Source organism: Euleptes europaea, chromosome 6 (genome assembly GCF_029931775.1).
Source record: "Euleptes europaea isolate rEulEur1 chromosome 6, rEulEur1.hap1, whole genome shotgun sequence".
Taxonomy (NCBI): Eukaryota; Metazoa; Chordata; class Lepidosauria; order Squamata; family Sphaerodactylidae; genus Euleptes; species Euleptes europaea.
Window position 1 is genome coordinate 97,971,235 of NC_079317.1, and position 23,400 is coordinate 97,994,634.

General features: G+C 42.8%; 1 protein-coding gene across 1 annotated transcript in view; it reads left to right on the top strand.

Moving 5' to 3' along the window:
• IGHMBP2 (immunoglobulin mu DNA binding protein 2) overlaps positions 1-23,400 on the top strand; it is a 97,330-nt gene that overhangs the window by 42,032 nt on the left and 31,898 nt on the right. The window contains exon 9 of the mRNA XM_056851976.1: positions 19,041-19,223. Within this exon, the coding sequence (XP_056707954.1) occupies positions 19,041-19,223 (183 nt within the window). The remainder of the gene's footprint in view (positions 1-19,040; positions 19,224-23,400) is intronic.

The following is a 23,400-nucleotide window of genomic DNA, read 5'->3' on the forward strand; positions in this document are numbered from 1 at the left end:
ATCCTCATTCTGCTGTGAAAGCTTGTCGGGTGATATTGGGTGGTATCGGGTGATATCACATGCTCTCAGCCTAACCTACCTCGCAGGGCTGTTGCGAGGATAAAATGGAGGAGAGCAGAATGATGTAAGCCACTTTAGGTCCCCATTGGAGAGAAAGGGGTATAAATGAAGTAAATAAATACGTTATTGCATCTCTGGTGCTCACAGAAGCTTTTAATTATTTAATTATCTGAGTTATCTCAGCGTATGGTTTGAGGAATTACTGGTTTAGAAGAACACTTGGGTAAAAGGTAAAAGTACCCTGTGCAAGCACCAGGTCGTTCCTGACCTATGGGGTGACGTCACATCCCAACGTTTCCTAGCCAGACTTTGTTTACGGGGTGGTTTGCCAGTGCCTTCCCCAGTCATCTTCCCTTCACCCCCAGCAAGCTGGGTCCTCATTTTACCAACCTCGGAAAGATGGAAGGCTGAGTCAACCTTGAGCCGGCTACCTGAAACCAACTTCTGTGGGGATCGAACTCAGGTCGTGAGCAGAGCTTGGACACTTGGGAGCAGCATAAAAATGGGATAATCCCTTTATAGCCACATGCTAGAAGCATGCTGTGCAATTTTGTGGCAGTACCGTGCATCTGTGGAATGCATCGTACTGTTAAAGAGGAGTTGAAGAAGTCTTTTGCAAGAGTCATGACCACCTTGGCATTTCTTCATAAATCTGTCACCTGCCTTTCAGTGTGCTGGGGGTCACCACCTGATCACAGAACTACCAGCAGCCAGAGCTTACATTATTCTATGGAAGCCACTCCTGTTTAACTATCCTATTGAGTAACGATAAGGATCGCATTAGAACTTCAAAAAAGATATATCTGAGCCTTTAAACTATATAAACTGAAGAAACTTGCAGTGCAATCCTAAACAGAGATAAAGTTAAAGGTAAAGGTCCCCTGTGCAAGCATTCCTGACCCATGGGGTGTCGTCACATTCCTGACACATGGGGTGACGTCATATATGTAGGGTTGCTGACCTCCAGGTGGTGGCTGGAGATCTCCTGCTATTACAACTGATCTCCAGGTGACAGAGAGCAGTTCCCCTGAAGAAAATGGCCACTTTGGCAATTGGACTCTATGGCACTGAAATCCCTCCCCTCCAAACCCTGCCCTCCTCAGGCTCCACCCCCCCAAAAATCTCCGGGTATTTCCCAACCCGGAGCTGGCAACCCTGCATTTAAGAGACGTGGAGACTTTGGGGTTGGTTAAGTAGGACGAGGTGTGCAGAGAAGGAAAGGCAGAGAGGGTAGGGTAAGGCTATAGAGAATTTTAAAGGAGTTTGTGCCCCTGAAGCCTGTTCTGGGGAGGAACTGTTATGGTTTGTGACTGTTTCTGTGTTACTTCAGGAACCGTCCATAGTTTTTCCAAGCCTCCCAGTCACAAACAGAGTGCCTGTACGTTTTAGCCCCCAAATGGGTAAGAAGAGGTGGAAGAGGCAGATGACTCAGGCAGCAGGCCCTCGCCTGCTCCCTGTAGCTGCACCTGGGGAAGCCCCGGACTCTCCAACGGCAGCTTTGAGCCAACTGGATTTTCTTCTCCAAGTTCTTAGATAAAACTGGCCGTAGGCAGTACATTTAGGAGGCTGGTGTTTGTGTGTTGCTTGCTTGAGATTTTCTGCTAGAAATTACTGCTCTGGTAGAAAAAAAATTGCATCTAATTTATGAACCTGCTCTCAGAGAGATGGTTAAACATTAACAGGATTGTATTTCTTTTCTGTTTCTTAGTTTCCATTCCCAGTAGAAAATAAGCAAATAAGAAACCGATAAATTGTGTATTGTTGTGTACGCTGCTCTTACCATGTAAATCATTAGTCGGTTTTTTTGTGCACATTAATTTTATGGATCTCTCTCATATCTATAGTATAATATAACTTGTCAGGCTTAGGCATAATATAATGCCACATAGAGAAAGCACATGCAGTAGTGCTTCTTAATAAGTACTCTTTGTGTTGGTGGGAGTGATTAGTGGCTACAATGGAAACAGGTTCTCTTATGCCAGGTACTGCACACTCCAGGGGAAAACCGGACCATGAAGCAACATAGTGCTTTGTTTTCTGGTAGGTCGATACCTACTGTTTTGTAGACTAGATCAATAAGTTCTGTAGGAACAAGTAATGAAGACGGGTCCTAGGGATAGTTTCTCCTTGAAATGCTACAGCAAGCCACCTCTTTGCCTTGCACAGCACTTCTGAAGTGATGGCACTGGGATCATTTCATAAGAAATGACAAAATCGGAAAAGAAGCAGAATCTGAGCAGCAGGAAAGGTGACTGGTGTGAGGATGGCTATATGAAGAGGGGAGAGGCTGTGGCTCAGTGGTACAGCATCTGCTTTGCATGCAGAAGGTCCCAGGTTCAATCCCTGGCATCTCCAGTTAAATGGACTAGGCAAGCAGGTGATGTGAAAGACCTCTGCCTGAGATCCTGAAGAGCCACTTCCGGTCTTAGACAATACTGACTTTGGAGGACCAAGGGTCTGGTTCAGTAGAAGGCAGCTTCATGTTCATGTGTTCATGTGAAGGCTTGCCTATCCAAGAATTATTTGTCATTAGAGCAGATGGTCACCCAGTAACGCAAAAACCCTCCAACGGGGAGATTGAGCGTGCACTGGTATACCCGATGGAAGGGACAACAGGGCTGTCAGTGAGGGAAATGTGAACTAGGTAGCTTCTGCTTCCCATCCAGCCTGCCACTATCACCCCAGTTTACCTGGGTGCTTTAGACAGCAACTTTAGTACACTCCCTGAAGCTCTCTTTTCTCAAATTGCCTCAGTTTCTCCATTTGAGCAGGAAAATGGAGCCAGATGCTCTCTGGAGGGGAAGGGTTCCCCCAGTAGTACCTACAGGCTTGAAAATAAGCTAGAAAGTCTTCCTTCCCTGGTTGGCCTGCATATTCACAGTCCCAATGTGTGCCTGCACAGAAGACAACTAGATGAATAAGTGCAACACTGTTTGATTCATGGTTTCCTTTTATTATGTGCTATCGTTTTTCTGCTTGCTTCTAATTTGTCTGATTTTAGGCTGGCTCTGAGACATTTTGATTTCAAACACACACAAAAAGCCCTCATATCTTGCAACTGTCTGCCAGTGACTCGAGGTGGCTTCCAACAGATAAACACACATCAAAATAGTTAAAAAATGATAAAAATGATAAAAATAAAAAAAATGATAAATTAGCAGCAAAAACAGAGTAAGAGCCAGTAAAATGGATAAAATTTCATCAAACAAAGCAAACTGCTAATAAATAAAGCAGTAAAAAACCACTGGAGTGGCAGGGGACCACGCACACTCATGCATGTGTAAGCGGATAAAAGCCAGGATAAACAAAAAAAATCACTTAGCATCTAAAACTGGTTCCCTGGGGGGGGATGACCTAGGGGGGCACTAAGAGGCAAGGGAGCAGCAGGGATGCGCTAGAGCTGGGCCCCTTCAACTGTGTTGTTGGGTAGAGTAGGGGGCATTGGGGTTGGATTTGTGGAACCAAGGGGGCGGTGGCCTGAAAAGTTTGGGAACCACTGAGTAGGCCAGGTGTCAAATGAATGGCTGTGAAGAAAGAGTTTCAGAGATACAGGGCAAGTACTGAAAATAAACCTTTTCTAATGGCCTCTAAAGGCATGGGGGACCCACAACAAGGCTTCTTGCAGAAGATCTGAATTGACAGGGAGATTCACATCGGGCCAAGCAGGTCTTAAGCACCCTGGTCCAAGGCCATGTAGTGCTTTAAAGGCAATATCCAGCTCTTTGAATTATGCCTGGAGGCGAATAGAAAGCCAGCATAGTTCTTAGAAAATGATATCCCATCTGCAACATCTTGCAGAAGCCAAGCTAAGATCCTGCAGAGTGCTGAGCAAGGCTTGAATGAGGCGTGGCTGGAGCAGGAGTCACCTGGCACTGGTCAGAATGTATTAGACAAAAGACTTCCAGTTCTGGGGAGACCCTAGCTGGGGAAGGTTGGTTTTTGCAGGACCTAAGAGAGCTGTCTGGCAAGACAAAGATTAAACTGAGCACCTGGTAGCTATGTCGTTGCTGACAGCCCAAGCCCCAGTTCTTAAAGTAAATCTGTGAATTTGAAACGTGTGTATGTTTTTCAAGAAAACAAAAGTAATGACTACAGGAGAATTACACAACTTTAAGGTTGACAATGAGGAAATTGAAATTGTTGAAGACTTTCTATTTCTTGGCTCCCTCAACCAAAAGGGAGACTGCAGCCAAGAAATCAGGAGGAGACTGGGAAGGGCAGCCAGGAAGGAGCTAGAAAAGATTTTGGAGTGTAAGGATGTGTCACTGGCCACCAAGATTAAGTTAATTCATGCCATCGTATTCCCTATTGCTATGTATGGGTGTGAAAGCTGGACATTGAAGAAAGCTGATCGGAAGAAAGTAGATTCCTTTGAAATGTGATGTTGGAGGATATACGGATACGGTGGACTGCCAAAAAAACAAATCAGTGGGTTATAGATCAAATCAAGCCTGAACTGACCCTAGAAGCTAACATGACTAAACTGAGGCTATTGTATTTTGGTCACATCATGAGATGACAAGAGTCACTGGAAAAGACAGTCATGCTAGGAAAAGTGGAGGGCAGCAGGAAAAGAGGAAGACCCAACAAGAGATGGATGGACTCAATAAAGGAAGCCACAGCCCTCAATTTGCAAGATCTGAACAAGGCTGTCAAAGATAGGACGTTTTGGGGGACTTACATTCATAGGGTCGCCATGAGTCGGAAGCAACTTGACGGCACTTAACACACACAAGTTTTTCCTAGTAGGGCTGCAAGCATTTCTGAAGTGTCTTTTTTTCATCAACAAAGGAGCAGGGAAGAAACGGTTAAACTTCCCACTCTGTTCTCCTTGTGGAAAAAGCAGTTCCTGCAGCTGCATTTGCAAAAGCAAAATTGTTGTTTAAAATAAATACAGAAAAAATGTAATCCTTGGATAAAAGCTAGTGGAAGTTTTTAAAGAGGCAAAAGCCATGTGCTCTGATTTCACTCGATGGCCTCCTGGTATCCTCTCTGCTTGGGTGCATGCATTGCATTTATTTATGCATGTCCCGCTTTCCTCCTGAATGGAGACCCCAAGCAGCTTAGAACATTGTTCTCTCCCCTCCTTCGTTCTCCCGCACCAGCAACCCTGCGAGGTAGGTTAGGCTGAGAGAATGTGACTGGCCTAAGGACACCCAGTGAGTTCCCATGGCAGAGTGGAGATTTGAGCCAGGATCTTAGTCCAACCCCATCCACTGTGTCACGCTGGCTGCTAACTTACAAGGGAGTGAAGGGGTTGTCAGTGTGGTGTTGGCATGCCAGATTCCAATTCCTTGCTTGAGGGAGTCAGATCCTTAGCCACAGAGAGACATCACATCGTCTTCTGGCTGACTTGCTCTCTTGGAGAGAGAGAGCATTCACAGAGCTAGCTTGGGGCTCTATGGAGGTCCTGAGGCAGACTTTTACTGGCCTGCATCTGCAGAAAAATCTTCTGCTCAGAGTTACTGTCTGAAGCATGCAGGACCTGGGAAATAGCAGAGACACGTGTACCATGTGCACATTGTCATGTGTGAGTGTCATGGCTGCATCCTTCAGGATGGTCTTCTTCCATTCTTAAGAGAACTGCTGTTTAGAACCATTGGGGTTATGGACTGTGGAGCTACAGTCGGAGAAGTTATGTATTTGAAATGCTGAGGCAGAAATAAAATAATCAGAAGTCCCTGTGGTAGCAACTATGAAATTGCAGTACGTGTCAATTATTGCAGATTTCAAAAATTGCATTGTGAACTTCTGCATAAATATGACCATAAATTCCAGAGCCTGAAGTGCAGAAACCGGAATTCCTTTCAAGGAATTCTTTGCTCTGAAGGCTTGCATTGGCATCCTGGATATTTTTGCCGGGTGTGTTGTCCTTTAGGCATTCCCAGTGAGTTTGCTCAGAATTATCTTTGTCCCTTCCATGCTTATATTTCTGTAATGAAAATTTGTCGAGAAAGGTGTGATTGTTTAAATAAGTTGCTACGTGGAATTCCTGCCTGAGAAATCGACATCTTTATGGGGTTTTTTCCCCTAATGGCGAGTTGTTCACTGACATCCCAAGTGTGTTGTTTCTGGGGCAACAGCCTCATGCTTTCATGGTGGAAAATTTGCAGATGTGATTACATTGCTCCCAAAATGTTTTCTCTTGCACCAAGGTGGTGGTTGTCAGACTACTGAACTTTGGCAAATTCAAGTGCATCAGGCTGGGCTTGATGGTCCTTGCAAAGGCCCATTCGACATGGAGCATGATAATTGATTTTTCTGAGCCAGGTGGATAGCCTCAAACTGCAACAGAAATACTTGCTTAAGTGAAACTCTCTAGGAAGGTGTTGAGATTGATTGCGAAAAATCGTGATCTTGTGGATCATAGATTACACACACACAAAGACTCAAGACACATTGCTTTCCTTAACAAAACATATGTTTACTATATTAAAGGGAGGGTAAACTTGGGAGAAGACAAGAGTCACTGGAAAAGACCATCATACTAGGAAAAGTTGAGAGCAGCAGGAAAAGAGGAAGACCCAACAAGAGATGGATGGACTCAATAAAGAAAGCCACAGCCCTTAATTTGCAAGATCTGAGCAAGGCTGTCAAAGATAGGACATTTTGGAGGACTTTGATTCATAGGGTTGCCATGAGTCGGAAGCGACTTGATGGCACTTAACATACACAAACTTGGGATATAAAATAACAACTCCTAACTACAACTAAACCTTTGCTGACACATGGTTAACAGGCTCTAAGGTTTGTAACATAGTAAATAATGTGGCTAGCATTTTCTATTCTTGTTGCCTATTTTGGCTCATAACTCGAGGAAGAAGAATTGAATTGAAGTAAGTCTTCTCTTAACAAAAACGGCAGTTTAACCACAGCTTCTCGGGATGCGCCTGGACATCAAATGACCAATAGTGTTGATCGGACCAATCATCACTTGCCAAGTGGCTAGCACTATCCCCAGAGACCATGTAAACAAAACAAACATTTAACCATTTTTGTAGTCCTGACAGAGACAAAACTCGCACACTAATTCCCAACAAAAGGAAATTTACAAATACTCTTGGTACCAAGCACTGACAAATCATGCCAATTTATATTCCCCCCTCTTCAATTATAGCTGGATGTTTTAGATCAGGGGTGTGGAAAGTCAGGCCCGGGGGCCCTTTAAGGCCTGCGAAATAATTTGGTCTGGCCCTTTGTGGGTCCTGGCAGATCTCTAGCTCAGAAGGATCTAAGACTGGTGATCTGCCCCCTCCCGCGGATAGAAATAGCCTCTACGTGAGTTTGTTTTGCCGAGAAAACGAACCTTTTTTTCCCCTTGCAGAAGAGTTATTAGCTATGGAGCTGCTAGGACTGCCCAAGAAACTATGTTAACCCTTTCCCACCCAGGCCATGCAATGCAAATAAAACCATTCATTTATTCATTCACCCAAGCCATGGAGCAACGTATTCCCTCTGTACTACAAGAGGGCTGGGTTAGGGTTTGTGCTTCTTGCCCAAAGCGAAGAGCCAGTACCAGCTTTCCTCCACCTCACTGTAGTAGAAATATCCAAGAGATAGGAGTGCCTATTCCATAATAACTGCTCACATTGTAGGGGCAGCACTTGACTTGAAGCCTCCCAACATTTTGTGATTGGCCCTGCTTCCCATGGGGGGGGGGGCATTTTGTGGCAGTGCCGACTATACTCTCTCAAATTCCCAAGTGTCCCGGGGCTCTACAACGTGGGTCCCCATTGTAGCCCATTCCCAAGTCTTAGTAGTAGGGTGGCAGCAAAGCAAATTTCTAGACCTCATGTTTGGGGCAAAAGATTTTGAAAAAGTGTGGCCAGGATTGCTGAAATCTCAGAAATTAAAGGGAATCTAGGCCAAGTTTTTCATGGTTGGGGGTAGGTCTCCTATGGGTTCTAGACAGCATTTCTTTTTCTTCCTGTGAGCTGCCATTCCACATTCTGTATTCCAAAGCTTTCTTTCCCTCCCTGTTGCAATCACATGCTTCCCTTCCTTTTCCCTTTGCTAACCATGGCTTAATTAAGAAAGTGACTGCAATAAATTGCATAGATTGCTCAGATTTACGAAGGGGCTTGTGTGATTTATTAAGAATACAAAATGTGATTCTCCCCCCCCTCCTGTGTGCTACATATTTAAGATAAATCATCTTAGCAGAAAACTTCAATCTGCTTATCAGTCTCTCAGTGTTGTCTAGCTGTTTTTAAATGTGTCAGGAGGTTTTCTTGCACCCCGTTAAATGGAATGCTTTCCTTCTGAGAGTCTCTGTAGTCTATGCTACTGACAATGACTTTTTAAAAAGAGCTGCTTGACATCTGCATGCGTGTTCCCCAACATTTAAAAATTTCTATTACTCCAAACACTGTAATCTGGTTTAGGGGTGAAAGCAGACATATTCATTCCTTTCCTTTTATCCCTTAGAAGCTCCTTGATCAATTGATCTTGAGCAGCATATATCTAGTGTTGGAGGGATATAAGGACTGAAACAAATCTTGCCAATGACAATGTAGCTTTGGGGTCCCTATCACTTAGTTAAAAAGGCATTATGTCAGTCACAGAGGCATTGGATTTGTATATTAAAAGGGGGGAAATATAGTGCGATCGAAGTTCCTCGTAAAAGCGGCATTCCAAAAGGGCGTGGGCGACATATTCATTCTTGAGCTTCATCAGAGTTTGTTGTAAACAATGTTCCAGTGAAATAATGTGTCTCACCCAGTTGGTTTTTTTCGTGGATTAAAATTTTAGTCTTAAATCAAATATTTTAAACTTGCTAGAGACAGTAACACTTTTTTTGCCTCCTTCTGGCTTAATAGATTTAAAACAAAATAGAGCTTCAGAGAACATGGCTGCAATCAATAGTGTTTTACAGATTTACATCTCTCACACAAAGTTACCAATAAGATATGCCCCAAGGAATTCCTTGCAATAAATACAATTGTTGTTAAAGGCATAAGTAGTACTCTAGATCTGTAACCCATTTGCCGTTCAGACAAGAGGCCTTGCAAATGGTTGCTCCCAGAATTGTGCTCGGCTTGGTTTCAAATGTCTGCAATTAATTTCTTGTTCCTTCCATGTGAGATGAAAGAACTGAGTTTTTAAGTCATGGGGAAATTTCTGTTGGCCACATAGCATCCGTAAAAGGATAATGAAATGTGAGCATGTTTGGTTTGGAATGCAGGCTGTGCTTGACTTGATTTGGCATTCAGTGATATGCCAAGTGATACCACAGAATGGTATCCTAGCCAGTGTTGTGTAACAATTAAGAGTGTTGGACTAGTATTTGGAAGACCCAAGTTTGAATCCCACTCATGCTGTGGAAGCTTGCTAAATGACCTTAAGCCAGCCATACTTTCTGTCTAACCTACCTCACAGGGTGGTTGTAAGAATAAAGTGGAAGAGAGGAGAATGATGTAAACTGCCTTGGATCCCCACTGGGGAGAAAAGCAGGGTATAAATGAATTAAATAAATCAATAAATGATGTCTTTATGTCACATACTGAAATTATGCCCTTGTACAATTCTAGGCTTACATTCACTATCACAGATTAGAATCTCCACATCACATGTAAGTGTGGAAGGAGTGGAAATCACCTGACATGCCCTGGCTTGTGAAATGGAATGTGAGTTAGCCAAGGTTCTCACACAATATTAGCCTTTCTTATGGGTAAACAGAAAAAGGGTGTTCATTCATTACAGGACTGATGTTTGAGCTGAGCCTAAGACAAAAGAAGAAAGAATGACAAGGAAGAAGTATAGTGAAGGATGAAGAAAGGAAAGGATTGGGAACAATGAAGGAACCAAAATCTAACAAGCACATTTTACCAATGTGGTGGAAAAGGCAGCTGAAAACAGAGCTAGTGGTGGTGGCTTTCTTTCATGGCAGATCCTGTGGGGAGAGTGTGATGATAATGCTGGAGCTGGAATCTGTGCTGATGAGCAGATACCAACCATGCTCCTTAGGGCAGACCCGTTAGTAGAACTGTTGTTATTATGGGGGGGCTGTAAAAAAAAAAGTTCACCTTATTATCTGAAGCTTAAAAGCTGCTTATATTCCTGTGTGCCGTTTTGAACTGCAAGGCCTGCCCCCTTCAGATTTGGAAAGGGAAGCAGGTGAGTCCCTGAGGCTGTAATGTTATTGTTTCAGTTTGTTGAAAGAATGAGTTATGTGATGATTGGGAAGGCAGCATGAAAGGGAAAAACTGGACCTTGTTCCTGCATTGATTCTGGACCATACTAGTAACCCTTTAACACATCAGGCTGAAACGCTGTTTAACAGGATGCCTTTTAAAATGAATAAATTGTTTAAAATATTTTTTGCATATTGTTAAACATTATTTTAGCACACATCTAGTCATGCAGTGAAGATTCTTGTGCTGTGTTAGCCGAAGCAACTTTTTAAAGATCTGAACAGAAAACATTGTCTAGAGCTCCTTTTGTCAGTCACAACACCAAATTTATCTGTTAGTATGGCTAGATTTGCCTGGCTGGCAACTAAAATAAGACAAAATGCACTTAAGGCTCTGGAATAACCAATCTGTGATTAGAATCTCGACTGTTTTGTGCGTATCTTGGAGGATTTTATCCCTTTATTCCAGTTTTTAGTCTCCCCTACATTTTTACCTTTTGTATTATCGGTCCATAACTATGTATGTATGTATTTAATTTCAGTTTTTTAGGATATTTGATGGTCTATGACTGCAAATAAAGTATGTTCTGAACAGTCCATCAGATTTTCCATGGCCGATCGGAAGCCCTGCTGGACAAAACCTCCATCTGGTCCCACTCACTTTCTAAAAACACTTGGTGGGTGCCAGGGAAGGTTTTGGCAGGTGCCATGGTGCCCACAGATGCCACACTGGGGACCCCTGCACTATTGTTTGCTACTGAACTGTTATTGTATTTTTAGAAAAACTTTGGCATTATATATTCTCCCTGCCATTAATAGGCGAATACTCTTGATAGCTAATCAGGTTACGTTTGTAAAGGACAATAACATCTGCTGTCCAATGTTTCTGTTAAATTAGCGGACACAGAATTGGAATAGACAAGTGGGAACCTATGATATTCATGGGCGGGTTCCCTTCTCCATGGCTCCCCCCCCTATCTCTGGTGCTCCACGGAACTAGCTGCAGCTCTTACCCCCCCCCAATTGCCTCCACTGCTGGTGAGCCCAGCACAGCTTTGACTCCCCCCACTGTCTCTGCCCCTCAGCCAGCCCGGCACAGCTGTGGTTCCCCGGTGAGTCTGGCACACCGTCTGGCCTCTGCTATTGGGCCCGATGGGTCTCCTGCCCCCTCCCATGGCCAACACTGCCAGTGAGTCTGGCTCATCTACCAACCCCCCCCCCCGATCGCCTCCATCACTGGCAAGCTTGGCACACCATCTGGCCTTTACTGCCTGGCCTGCTGTGTCTGCTGTCAATTCCACCATTGGAGTTGCCACCAGGTAAAGGGCCCCTGTGCAAGCACTGGGTCATTCCTGACCCATGGGGTGACGTCACATCCCAACGTTTACTAGGCAGACTTTGTTTATGGGGTGTTTTGCCAGTGCCTTCCCCAGTCATCTTCCCTTTACCCCCAGCAAGCTGGGTACTCATTTTACCGACCTTGGAAGGATGGAAGGCTGAGTCAACCTTGAGCTGGCTACCTGAAACCAACTTCCGTCAGGATCGAACTCAGGTCATGAGCAGAGCTTGGACTGCAGTACTGCAGCTTACCACTCTGCGCCACGGGGCTCCTGTTGCCACCAGAGGAAGTTGTTTTGTTGTCTGCAAATGTGCAGACAATGAATGTGGGTTTGGGGGGGATTTACACCTCCCCTTGCATTTTTTTTAAGTTTTCAGATTTTTCTGCAAACCTGGAGATTCCTCCAAGTTTGCAGATCTATCTGTTCTCATTTCTAGGAGTGCAGAAACATAAGGAAACTCACATCAGAACATTAGCAGGAATGTTATAGAAACTAGTCAAAAGGAACAAAATCAAGAAGCTAAATAGGTCGTACCAGTGGTTCTGCCTTGGCATTCTGTTCCAAGAAATGAACACAAGCAAAGCTGGAACTTTGAAATAGAGGATGGCCAAGCAAATGTCATTTCTTCCCATTCCTCCGTCCTTGACTTGTGGGTCTTTCATAATGTGCATTAAACCTCTTAACTGTTTCTCTTCCACCTGGGGCTATTCCTCTATGACCTATCCTGGAATCGGGTTAGATTTCCCGTGTATGCTGTGTCTTGAACCTTTACCCATCATAAGACGGTGCATGTCCTCAACTTTCATGGCCCTAACTCAGGATATCCAAACATAGTCTGAAATCCAAGGAGTTTATTGCTTTGTTCCCAGAAAAAGGGGTGCCCTTCTTAGCCAATGTCTCTTGTGTGTTAGTCAAGGTATCCTGAATTTCTTGCACAAACTAAACAGAGATGAGTCTAAGTACTGAAACAGAAAATAGCTGGATTGGGCTCCAGAGAACATCAGGCGCTGCCCAAAAGACTGTTAGTACCATTAGATGTCTGATACGGTTGAAATCGCTAGTTCTGATTGACAGATCACCTCTGTTCTCCTGTGGTATGTTGATGTGTTACTGTCATCTGTCACTAGTTTACATCCTCTGTCGTAATAGGGTTTGGCATCCTTACCCTGACGTAGTTCCTTGTTGGAGGAGGGAAGCTGTCTTGAGATCTCAAATTTTTAATTTGGAGGTCAGTAAGCAACCTGTGTGAGAATGGAGTTCCTCTCTGACATTCTAGGGACATTTCAATATCATCTTATTGCTTCAGATAGGTTCAATAGTTATTTTGATAAAAGCAGGCTGAAAACTTTTTTTTTTTGCCCAACCCAATAGTTTCCTTTGTTCAGCAGATATCATGCCTAGTTTAGAACACCATCCTGGATATGAATAAAATGTAGAAAGTCTCTCTCATTTAGCTTTGTTTTCTTCTATTCCACCCATTGGCAAATGGAGACAATGTGCTTATTAGCACATTCTTTTTAATTGCTAAATATTGTTTCAAATTGTGTATGAATTTTTGAGCCCTAAGTTTCAAGCATGCAGAAGCAAGTGTCTAGCCTTTGGACAAAAACATTCATTTTCTCTTGTTAATTTGCCAACAAACAAACCTGAGCCTTCACTGATAGCTGTAATTAGCAGATAGTGTGTATTTCTTCAGAAAGTGGGGTTGGTGGATTGGTAAGTGCCTGAGCTTTCCTTTTTTCTTATGACTGCTGAAGTGGCAGAATAATGATGAAGGAACGTGCACCCACAACAATTAAAACTTGAATGTCCAGAGTGGTGGGATCTTTTATAGAAAACCAATCTTTGACTTACATCTGAGATGCAGCTCATTATCAAGATATGATATAGCCCAATCCACACTTTTAATCTGCTCATTTTCATTCTGGTATTTTTTTTCTCTTGATTCATAGACCCAGATCATCCTCATTAATTCATCACCATCTTTATTTGCTCAGCATTTCAAATTTTGCTGATGGTTGTCATATGCCGTCAAAGAGTTATTGCCCTGATGAACTGTGTCTTGTTTTAGCTTTATTTATTTTCCTTTTCAAAGGGTGTCTGTTGATTTTTTTCTTACTCTCAGCTCAACAGCAAATTCAAGTTGTTTGAATTTAAGGCAGCTGAAACGAATGAATGTTTCTTATGTAGCAATGTTTGGCAAATAATTTTTCCCTGAAAAAGTTTGTACAATGCAAAATGCACTGGAATACTGAATGCTTACTCAATTCAAGAAATCTTCTGTGCACCTTCTAGAATTCTCTGTGTTACCCCAGTATAATCTCCTGTGGGAAGATTGGGTAGATTGGTTTACAGTCTGATATTTGGGATTCAAAAATAACTTTTGTTCAGGTCAGAATTTCTAGCAATCCTGCTCCCTCTTTACACTTCAACCTAATGTGATGTAGTGGTTAGAATGTCCACATTAAAATACCACCTCAGCCTATTGGATGACTGTGTACCAGTCACTTGTTCTCAGCTCCACCTGTTTCAAAGGCTTGGGAGGATAAAATGGAGGAGAGGAGAAATTATGAGCTTCTTGATGAAAGGTTGGTTAAAATGGGACCGAGACATGGTGTCATCTTTTCTGGTCATATGGTATCATGCAACTTTTTAACTTTTGTTCTTGATATGGATTCATGTTTTGCCTGCTATTCTTTACATGTAGGATCACTTGTCTTCTCCTGTTCAGTGAAAACCAATATCATATTGGAATTTAGTGACATGCAAAGTCCCTCGTTTCTCTTGTGTTGCCTTAGAGCATTGCTTTAAGAACATAAGAACATCTTTCTGCAGTTGTTTGTTGTCTATGAAAGAGTTTCAACACTGAATGTATAAGGAAGATTGTAGACAGCCGCTCTCTTGGAACTCAGGCTGGCTGGCTGATTAGATCAGACTCCATAAACTTAATATTACCAACAGAGGGATAGTGCCAATAGTAATGACTCTTACAATGGTGTTTCAACTATACATTTCTATGGTAAAGTCAAACTGTGTCTGTGGGTCCTTGGTAAGCAAGTACAAACTTTTGAATAAGACTTGAAGTAAGGCACTCTTGAAATCTGCAAGTGAACTGGCCAATTATCCTAGCTGTATTTCAAACAGGGATACCATTGGAGTCTCTACAGTATAATGTTAGAAGCAATATGAGATATAACATGGATCTCATTTGCAGTATTTCTGTGGTAGTTTGTGCAGTAGAAGGGTCAAACAAGAGATGACTATGGATGTGCATTTGGATATTTCTGGCCAGCATTTGAAGGCTCCTGGGCCTGTTTTTAACAGGTTTTCCAAACAACAGGAAGGAAGGGAGAAGGAGGAAGCTGTGCCAGGCAGTGAGATTAAACTTTTGAATGATGGGTCTGAAATTTTTCAAAATTCTGGAAAAAAATTCAACTCCCAAAATAATTTGGAATACCAGTATGGAATCCAAATCTAAAAAATACCATTTTTTTCAAGTGCACATGCCTGGTGACAAACCATGGTTTATTGATGTGGTATATTGGTAATATTGTTATAAGGACAACTCCCAAAGGCTCTCTGGAAAGGAGAGGTTCAAGTCTTGTGACCATAACTAGAGGAGGAGTTAGAGTTAACTGAGGCCTAATTGTGGCCTGTTCAGTTAGTTGACTGTTGTGTTCCAATAAACACAGTTCTTATGACCTCTACTGCCTCCCTAAAAACATAACAATTGATACATGAATAAATCCGAGAAGCCTTGAGCTCATGTCCGCTCTACCCCTCCCTCCCCTCCTCTCACACAGTTGGAAAATTAAACACTGTTTCAGGAAGCTATAGTTGATAATTACCTCTGAGCTATAAAGTGTTACTTTTTCTCTTCCCTCCAAACCGGTATTTCAATCTCTGGTATAATCTTAGTTTGAAGGGAAGAGATCGAAACCATAGTTTGTTGCTCAGATAAACTGATAAATTATGGTGTGCTGTGAAAGGAGAAGTGTTTATTCTCAAACTGTACACACGAGGAGGAGAAAGCAGGATGGCAAGGCAGCTCAGTGGAGGTCCTTGTACACAGCAACAAACCATGGTTTGTTGTTACTACTGATTGCTTGAATTCTGCTGCAGCAAAGTTGGCCATCCAAGCAACGGAAACTCCCAACTCATCTGGAAAAGCCTGTTTTAAAGTATTGTCTAGAGTTCTAACACTGGCCTGGAAATTCAGTACTAGCATTGTTGCTTTAAAACATATCAGCTAAAAAGTGTTGCAATAGTAGAGCCATCAAAATAATGCTGTTTCTGGGCTTTGATTGCTGGCGATAGTGCTACAGCAAGCCAAGAGACACATTTGTCTCCAAAACACTCATATATTCAATGATGCTGAAAATTGAGAATTGATCTTATCAATCAACCTGCTGCCTTTGGCCTGGCTAGTGTGAACTGCAATAATAACTTGAATTGAAGCACATCTGTCTTTCTTTTCCACTACCACCTCATATATGTATTTTAAACACATTTTTGTATCACTTCCAGACATTCATTCAGGACTGTTCACAGAAAAATGTAGCACTTCAAATGTCCATATTGTCAAGTGTAGCATATTAGCATGTATCCTCCCACACTGCTTAGCAAAGTTTGAAGCCTTCCTCCAGCCTAAGTAGTCTTCCTCTAACAGAAGTAGCTCTTGCACATGAGCAGAGTGGTCGGATACATTCTATTAGGACCCATGCCTGGAACCACAATCATCGTAAGCCTGTGGTGAAGGGGTTGTAGGGGTTAATAAGAACATAAGAAAGGCCCTGCTGGATCAGACCAAGGTCCATCAAGTCCAGCAGTCTGCCCACACAGTGGCCAACCAGGTGCCCCTAGGAAGCCACAAACAAGACGACTGCAGCAGCACCATCCTGCCTGTGTTCCACAGCACCCAATATAATAGGCATGCTCCTCTGTTACTAGAGAGAATAGGTATGCAGCATGACTAGCATCCATTTTAACTAATAGCCATGAATATCCCTTTCTTCCGTGAGTATGTCCACTCCCCTCTTAAAGCCTTCCAAGTTGGCAGCCATCACCACATCCTGGGGCAGGGAGCTCCACAATTTAATTATGTATTATGTGAAAAAATACTTCCTTTTATCTGTTTTTTAATCTGTTCCTTTAATCTGTCACCCTCCAGCTTCAACAGATGACCTCGCGTTCTAGTATTATGGGAGAGGGAGAAAATGGGGATGAGATGAGTAATTAAAATCTTGATAAACAGTGTACACCGTCAACTGAGTGGAGAAAACAGCATTTTAATTTCAGTTAATTAATAGGAAATCTGAGTATTGGTTATACTTGTGACAAATAGGAACAGGTTGTTGGTTTTGAATGTCAAGGGTATCCCATGCTGCTTAAAACTTCCTCTAGATGAGATTGACACACTTTCTTGACTACATAATCATGGGGTAGGACCAGAGATGACTGTAACTGACAACAATCCTCAACAGAGACTGTGAAGGAAGTGTTAAGGAGACTACCTTCTAGTGCTTCCTATTCCTCTGGAAGTTGGACCTTGAAAACGTCTTATGCCCTGGTCTGCTTGCTTCATCCAGCAAAACTGAGACTCCCGATACCCCAGGGGCTGCTTGGAATGTTTCTGAATGTGTTATGGCTTCTGTTATGGGCTTTCCTTTAATATTTGGTTATTTTTTATGATATGTAATTTGGGCCTCTGATCCTGCAGGGTTTAATGCACTCATTCAGAAAATCTACTGAACACCTATGCTAATATATTCGTCCATGTATGTGTCTTTACGTATAGCCTACAGTTCGAGTTTACACTCTTGCACAAACACTGGGTTTTCTGAGAGACCAAAGAAATAACCAGTGGGAACTCGTTTCTTTCTTTTTAACTCTCAGAATCAGCTGTTATTGATAGTAACTGGAGATGAAATAATACCAACTCTTATTAAAAGGTGAAAGATCTCTTCATAATTAATTTATCATGTAGTCTTATGGGCCCCTACAGTGGGTTGCACAGTAGCCTGGAAATGGCGGTGTTGATGTGTACAGAAGTTTTATTTGAGGCCCGTAGTGCACTTTATTGCCTCTCCTATGTTTTACGAGATTCCATTAAAAGGAATACTTTAGAACATTTACTGCCTAGCATTAAAACAAAAGCTTTTTAACTGTGTGATCGGACTATAGACTTACAAATCTATTAAATGAAATAAGTAAGGAAATTAACACGTAGATATAGCAAAAATTACATTGGCTGCAATCCAGAGGCTTCAGGGTTTTTTACATCCTGACTGCATCAGCACTATTTCTGATGGTTTCAGGGTTGAACTAGGTGTGACAGAAACAGGCCTTTTAAAAATTTGTGTGTCTACCCTTTCATGTATAAAATGGAGGATGGGACAGCTAACTTTTATATCAAAAGACGAGTACAGTAAGCATTTTTTTAGCATTTTTTAGCATCATCCTCTTTTTGTCCTATTTCCATGTTTTGCCTTGCTATCCTGCAGCATTTCTTAAACCTGGTTTGCTGCCGTCTTTCTGAAAAGATCACAGCTGAAGTGTATTTGCATGTTCTATGGGTGATAAATGAAGATTTTTGACAGTCCTTCTAACTTTAGCACCATTTTCCTAGCTGCTGTTTCTCTCCCCCCCTCCCATGCCATGTGTAAGCTTTAAAAAAATCTGCAATTGACATATTGTTATGGTGCAGTACCTCCTCTGAATTCCTAGCTTTCATTTTTAAAAGAGTAATCCCTTTTTATAGTGAAGATATAAGGGTCCAGTGGTCACCTTATAACTATACAATGAAAAGGGATAGAGATTTACTTCTTTAGAAATGCAAGCTGGAAATTCAGAGCAACAAGTATATCATGGCAGTAGATCTTTAATAATACTGTAGTGAAATGTTCATTTCAGATTTTTTTAAAGCTCTCCAGTGGCAGGAGGGAATGGTGGCCATGGGAAGCTGAAGCAAGGAAAATGCAGGGGAAACTGCTGTGTAGTCCATCTATTGTTGCTGCAAATGCCTCTGCATTAGCATTGGTAATGAAAGCTCCCTGGAGAACGGTAACTGTGCGGAAGCAGCTGTAGTGGCATTTAAAGGCTCCATCTATTCAGAGTTTCCCTGTCCAGTAGACTTTGTCTATCTTGTCTTCACCTTGAAACTTCTTAAGTGTGTTTTTTCAAAGATGTAGAAGTTTTGTCTAGCATATGACTGTATGTGATGTTTTGGGCTGAATTAACTGAAACCCAGAGAACTTTATGGCAGCTGAGTCCCATTGTGGGTTATTGAAGCAAAAATTTGCAAGCACAAGCAAACAGTGAAAAGCCCAACTATGCTCAGTGTATTCACTGACTGGTTCACAACCACTGGTTTTTTTTTAAATAAAAGGCCTCTCAATCTGACAGGCACACACGGGGGTGAAACTCATGATGGCCTCTTTGTAGTTATCTTAATGAATTTGCTCTTTCTTATTGTTGAGTTTACTTTGTTAATTACTCTCCTGGTGCAGAGCTGCTGCTGATGGACTTTCTCTCAGCTTAATGGAACGTCTGGTTCAGAAATACGGCGATCGTGTTGTGAAGATGCTCACTGTGCAGTATCGAATGCATCAGGCCATAATGCAGTGGGCTTCCACTGAGATGTACAACGGCCGCCTCTCAGCTCACCACTCTGTTGCACAACATTTACTGAAGTAAGTGGCTTACCCTTTTTCTTCAAAATTTTTTTTAGCAGGAGAGCACCATTGTCAATTAATATTTATAAAGCATCTGCAAGTTTTTCTTCCACGTCTGCAGTAATCCTTTTGCTCTATTCTCTTCTTTTAGCAAGCAGTAGGTGGGAGGGAGAAGGAAGGGTCCTTTTTCATTTAGCAAGTATTGATTTTGGCTTCCCCTGAACTGCTCGCAGAATGGAAGTCACCATGCTTATGCTGTGTTGTTGTTTTTAAGAGTGAAAATGAAGTAATAGAATCATAGAAACATAGAGTTGGAAGGGACGTCCAGGATAATCTAATACAACTCCCTACACAATGCAGAAATTCACAACTACCTTCCCCCCACACTCCCAATGACCACTACTCCATGCCCAGAAGATGGCAAACAAAACAAAATACATTCCAGGATCCCTGGCCAATCTGGCCTGGGGGAAAATTGCTTCCTGACCCCAACAGCTAGGTGTATCTTGAGGGCCTGATTCTGCAGTCACAGCAGCACTGTTTGCACTATTCTATAGCACTGTTTGAGGAGAAAAAAGATTTGCTGAACAAAGGCCACAGTCCAAAATGGTTAAGTGCACTTAAGCCAACTGATTTCAGTGGAATCTAATGCACAAGTCTGAGTTGGATTGTAGCCATTTCACCTGTAGTACTGTATACCGTGTTTCCCCGAAAATAAGACATACCCATAAAATAAGCCGTAGCAGGATTTCCAAGCATTTGCACAATATAAGCCATACCCCGAAAATAAGACATAGTGATAGGCATGGCTAGAGAGAGACTAAACTCCCCTGAGCCCCGCCCTCCGTGGGCCTTTGGGCTCAGTCTTCCCCTTTTCCCTCCCTCGGGCCCCGACCTCCCAGGGGGCGATCACTCCCATTCCCCGTCTTCTCCCCACTCCCACCAACGGCTCCCCCCGCGATCTGCCGCCACTCGCGGTGGACTCCCGCTCCCCTGCTGGAACGCGAGGCTGAGCTTTGGCCTCTGTCGGGTCCCCCGGGTTGTCCCCCCACCCCCAGGACCAGTGCCGTCTGCCTCGGGCTGGCCCACTTCCCCCCGAGGTGCAAGGTCGGCGCTTGGCCTCCCCCGTTTCCCCCTCCAGGTCTGCATCCACCTCCGCCGCCGGCGGGCTCGGCCGCCCTCGCCTCCTCTTCCCCCCGGCCTGGTAAGTGGGGTTGCCTCCCCGAGGTGCAAGGTTGGCGCTTGGCCTCCCCCAATTTCCTCCTCCGGCTCTTCATCCGGTGGGCTTGGCCGCCCTCACCTCCTCTTCCCCCTGGCCTGGTAAGTGGGGTTGCCTCCCCAGGCATTGGGGTTCTCCCGGAGGGTCCCCCGGTGTGGCGGTGGGGGCGGGGCACAGTCCCGAGGGTCCGCCCCAGGTTGCAGACTCGGGACACATACCGTACTTATGGTAATAACAAATAAGACATCCCCCGAAAATAAGGCATAGTGTGTCTTGTTGAGGAAAAATATAAGGCAGTGTCTTATTTTCGGGGAAACACGGTATATTAAGGAAGCTCATTTTGAAGAATATGTATTTTACATAGCGCTTTGGTCCCATTGCAGCTAGCTGCATTTATTCCACTGAGATGGATTGTCACTATTGCCTGGGACCTAAAGAGCTGCTTAAAAGAGTCCACTAGAATATTTCACACACACCCCTTTGGGTAGCTGTTCCTCATATGAATCTCTCCTAAATTTCAAACACAGTTTGCTGTGGGGCTTTTGTGTGTGTGTGTGTGTGGGGGGAGACTGTAAAGCCCTTTCGAGCTCCCAGAACTAGTTCCATGGTTCTTTATATCCTGGCATTTAAGTACAAGGCCCAGTGCAGACGTAACATCTCAGATCTCTGCTATTATAAACCCACCCGTATTGTGAGGAATGTTTTCCCCACAGAATGACACCATTCATCGGTGCTGTTCTGTGTTGTTTCCAGAAGGAGTCAACTATCTAGAAACCTTGTTCAATTATGAAATTTACTAAGGTTTATATATAAAAAAACTACACAGCAAAGCAAAAGATGTCCAGTATATAGACGACTAGAAGAAGATTAGAAAGTGATGATAATCTGCATGTTTTACTGTCATTTGGTTGAGATGCAATAACAAACCATGGTTTGTCACTATGAGAGCAGTCCTGGAGATGCTTGAACTTGCATGTTCCTCTTCTTGGGCATGGCCAGTTAATGAAAGACTTCCAGGTTCAAAACAAACCACAGTTTGGTCTTATATCTGTACCATAAGCTATGGTTTGCTCTCTTTCTTACACACCAGAATTCCAAACCCGGCTTATATCGTGGTTTAGAATCCTGATTTGTAGGGAAGAGAACAGCATAACGACAAACTGTGGCTTGCCATGGATGCAAACATCTCATTATTGAGCCGTGTTAAGGGAAGGGAGTTCATAAGCCCCAGAATCCCCCAGACTCACTTCAGTACAAACCTTCCCAAGGTTACTTGTGTCTGCATCCAGCCTGTGTGCTGGTTTTGAAATTGATCAGTGTGTGCCATTTCAGTTTGTAATAATTGGTATAAAGTTACCATCAGCTGTGATTATGATAGAATACTTGGGGTACTTTTCTTTACCGCCACGGATGTGCAAAATATAACAAGACCATAAAGAAGGTCTTATCTGTGTAGTGATTTTTTAAAAATGAACAGTTTGTATTCAGAGAACACTGACAGCGAGTTAATGGGAATATTTTTTAGTAGATCATATCATGGATTTAAATCACCAAGAAGATAATTTCAGTGTGCAGTGTTGATGGCAGCGGCAGTGAAATTCTTTCTAAAGAGGATGAAAGAAAACTGTCAACAGTAAAAATAAAAATGAATTGTAGCTTTGAATGAAGGAAGATGTTAGCAGTATAGTCAGGGTCTGATGCAGTACCAAGCCGAAGGCTACATAAATTTCCACTGGTTTCATTGAGCTCAGGAGCACTCTCTTAACACTGAAATATCTTTTATTGTCTTGTCTATTATCACCATATTATAACACTCCGTTGCTGAAATCAATGGCATAAAAATGTCTAATTTGGGCTAGATTGTGCCCAAAAGCAGAGGAAAAAATATTCCCCAGAGTAGAAGAAATTACAGTCAGGAAAAAGAATTGATTAGCATAACTTGGAATGCCATTTCTGCTACTTGGCATGTGGGGAATTGAGATCTTAAAATGGTTGGTTTCTCCCTTGAAGACCTCAGCTTCCCTCACGAATCAAGTTGCAAAGATAGTGTGCCAAATTTTGCTAATCAACACTTTTGCCTAGCCATGTGATTTCTTATGCCCTGGAGAGGATTTTGTTTCTTTGACTAGGTGTGCCTTAAAGTAAACATAGTTAAGAATTTTAAATCCTAACCCTTGTTATAATAAACCATGACATCTATTGAGGTCTGAGCTGAGCCTGTTTTTGATGATGAGCTTGGTTTATTCTTGGGCTCATGCAATCCCCATTGCTCCCTTCCAGTTTTCCTGGATGCAAATGAGAATGAGGAGTTCCTAGTTTTGGAAGTCTTCAAACTAACCTCAGTTTGTTGTGATGCCCAAATGCATGTACTGTAAACCAATGGTTGTCTCTTTCTTGCCTATACACTGGGATACTAAATTGCAATTTACTTCTGGTTTAGAACCCTGATTTGTGGGTAAGGAACAAACTCCTGTTTGTTGAAATTCCTGCTTCAGACATTACGATAGTTTTAGGTTAGAGCAAAGATTTCCTTAAATCAGGAAATATTCGTTCTTGGCTTTTTGCATGAGGTGAGGAGCGAGGGGGAAGGGAGTGTATGAACCAGAGAATAAACCAGACTCAAAACTAGTTTTGATGGCAGAATACAGCTGAGGCTTTTTTCCCCCAGGGGGTCTGTTGCTTGCGTTTTTTAGCTTTTAAATCTCAGTAATCACAGCAAGCGATATCCAGTTGCCACTTTATGTATGAAAGGAGGTGGAAGCAGCATTGCTACTAAGGAGATTTAGATTTGTTATTTTATTGCTCCTCGTCTCTTTCTGGTCTTCATATTTTGACCTGCCCTGGGCAAAGACGTTAGACAGCATACACACTTTAAAAATGAATTATAGTCTGCTTTCAAGAGCACCAGAAGGTTGTTACAATGCTAATAAAGAAAAAAAAATCAAAACAAAATGGGGTTAAGTTTTCAGGCAGACT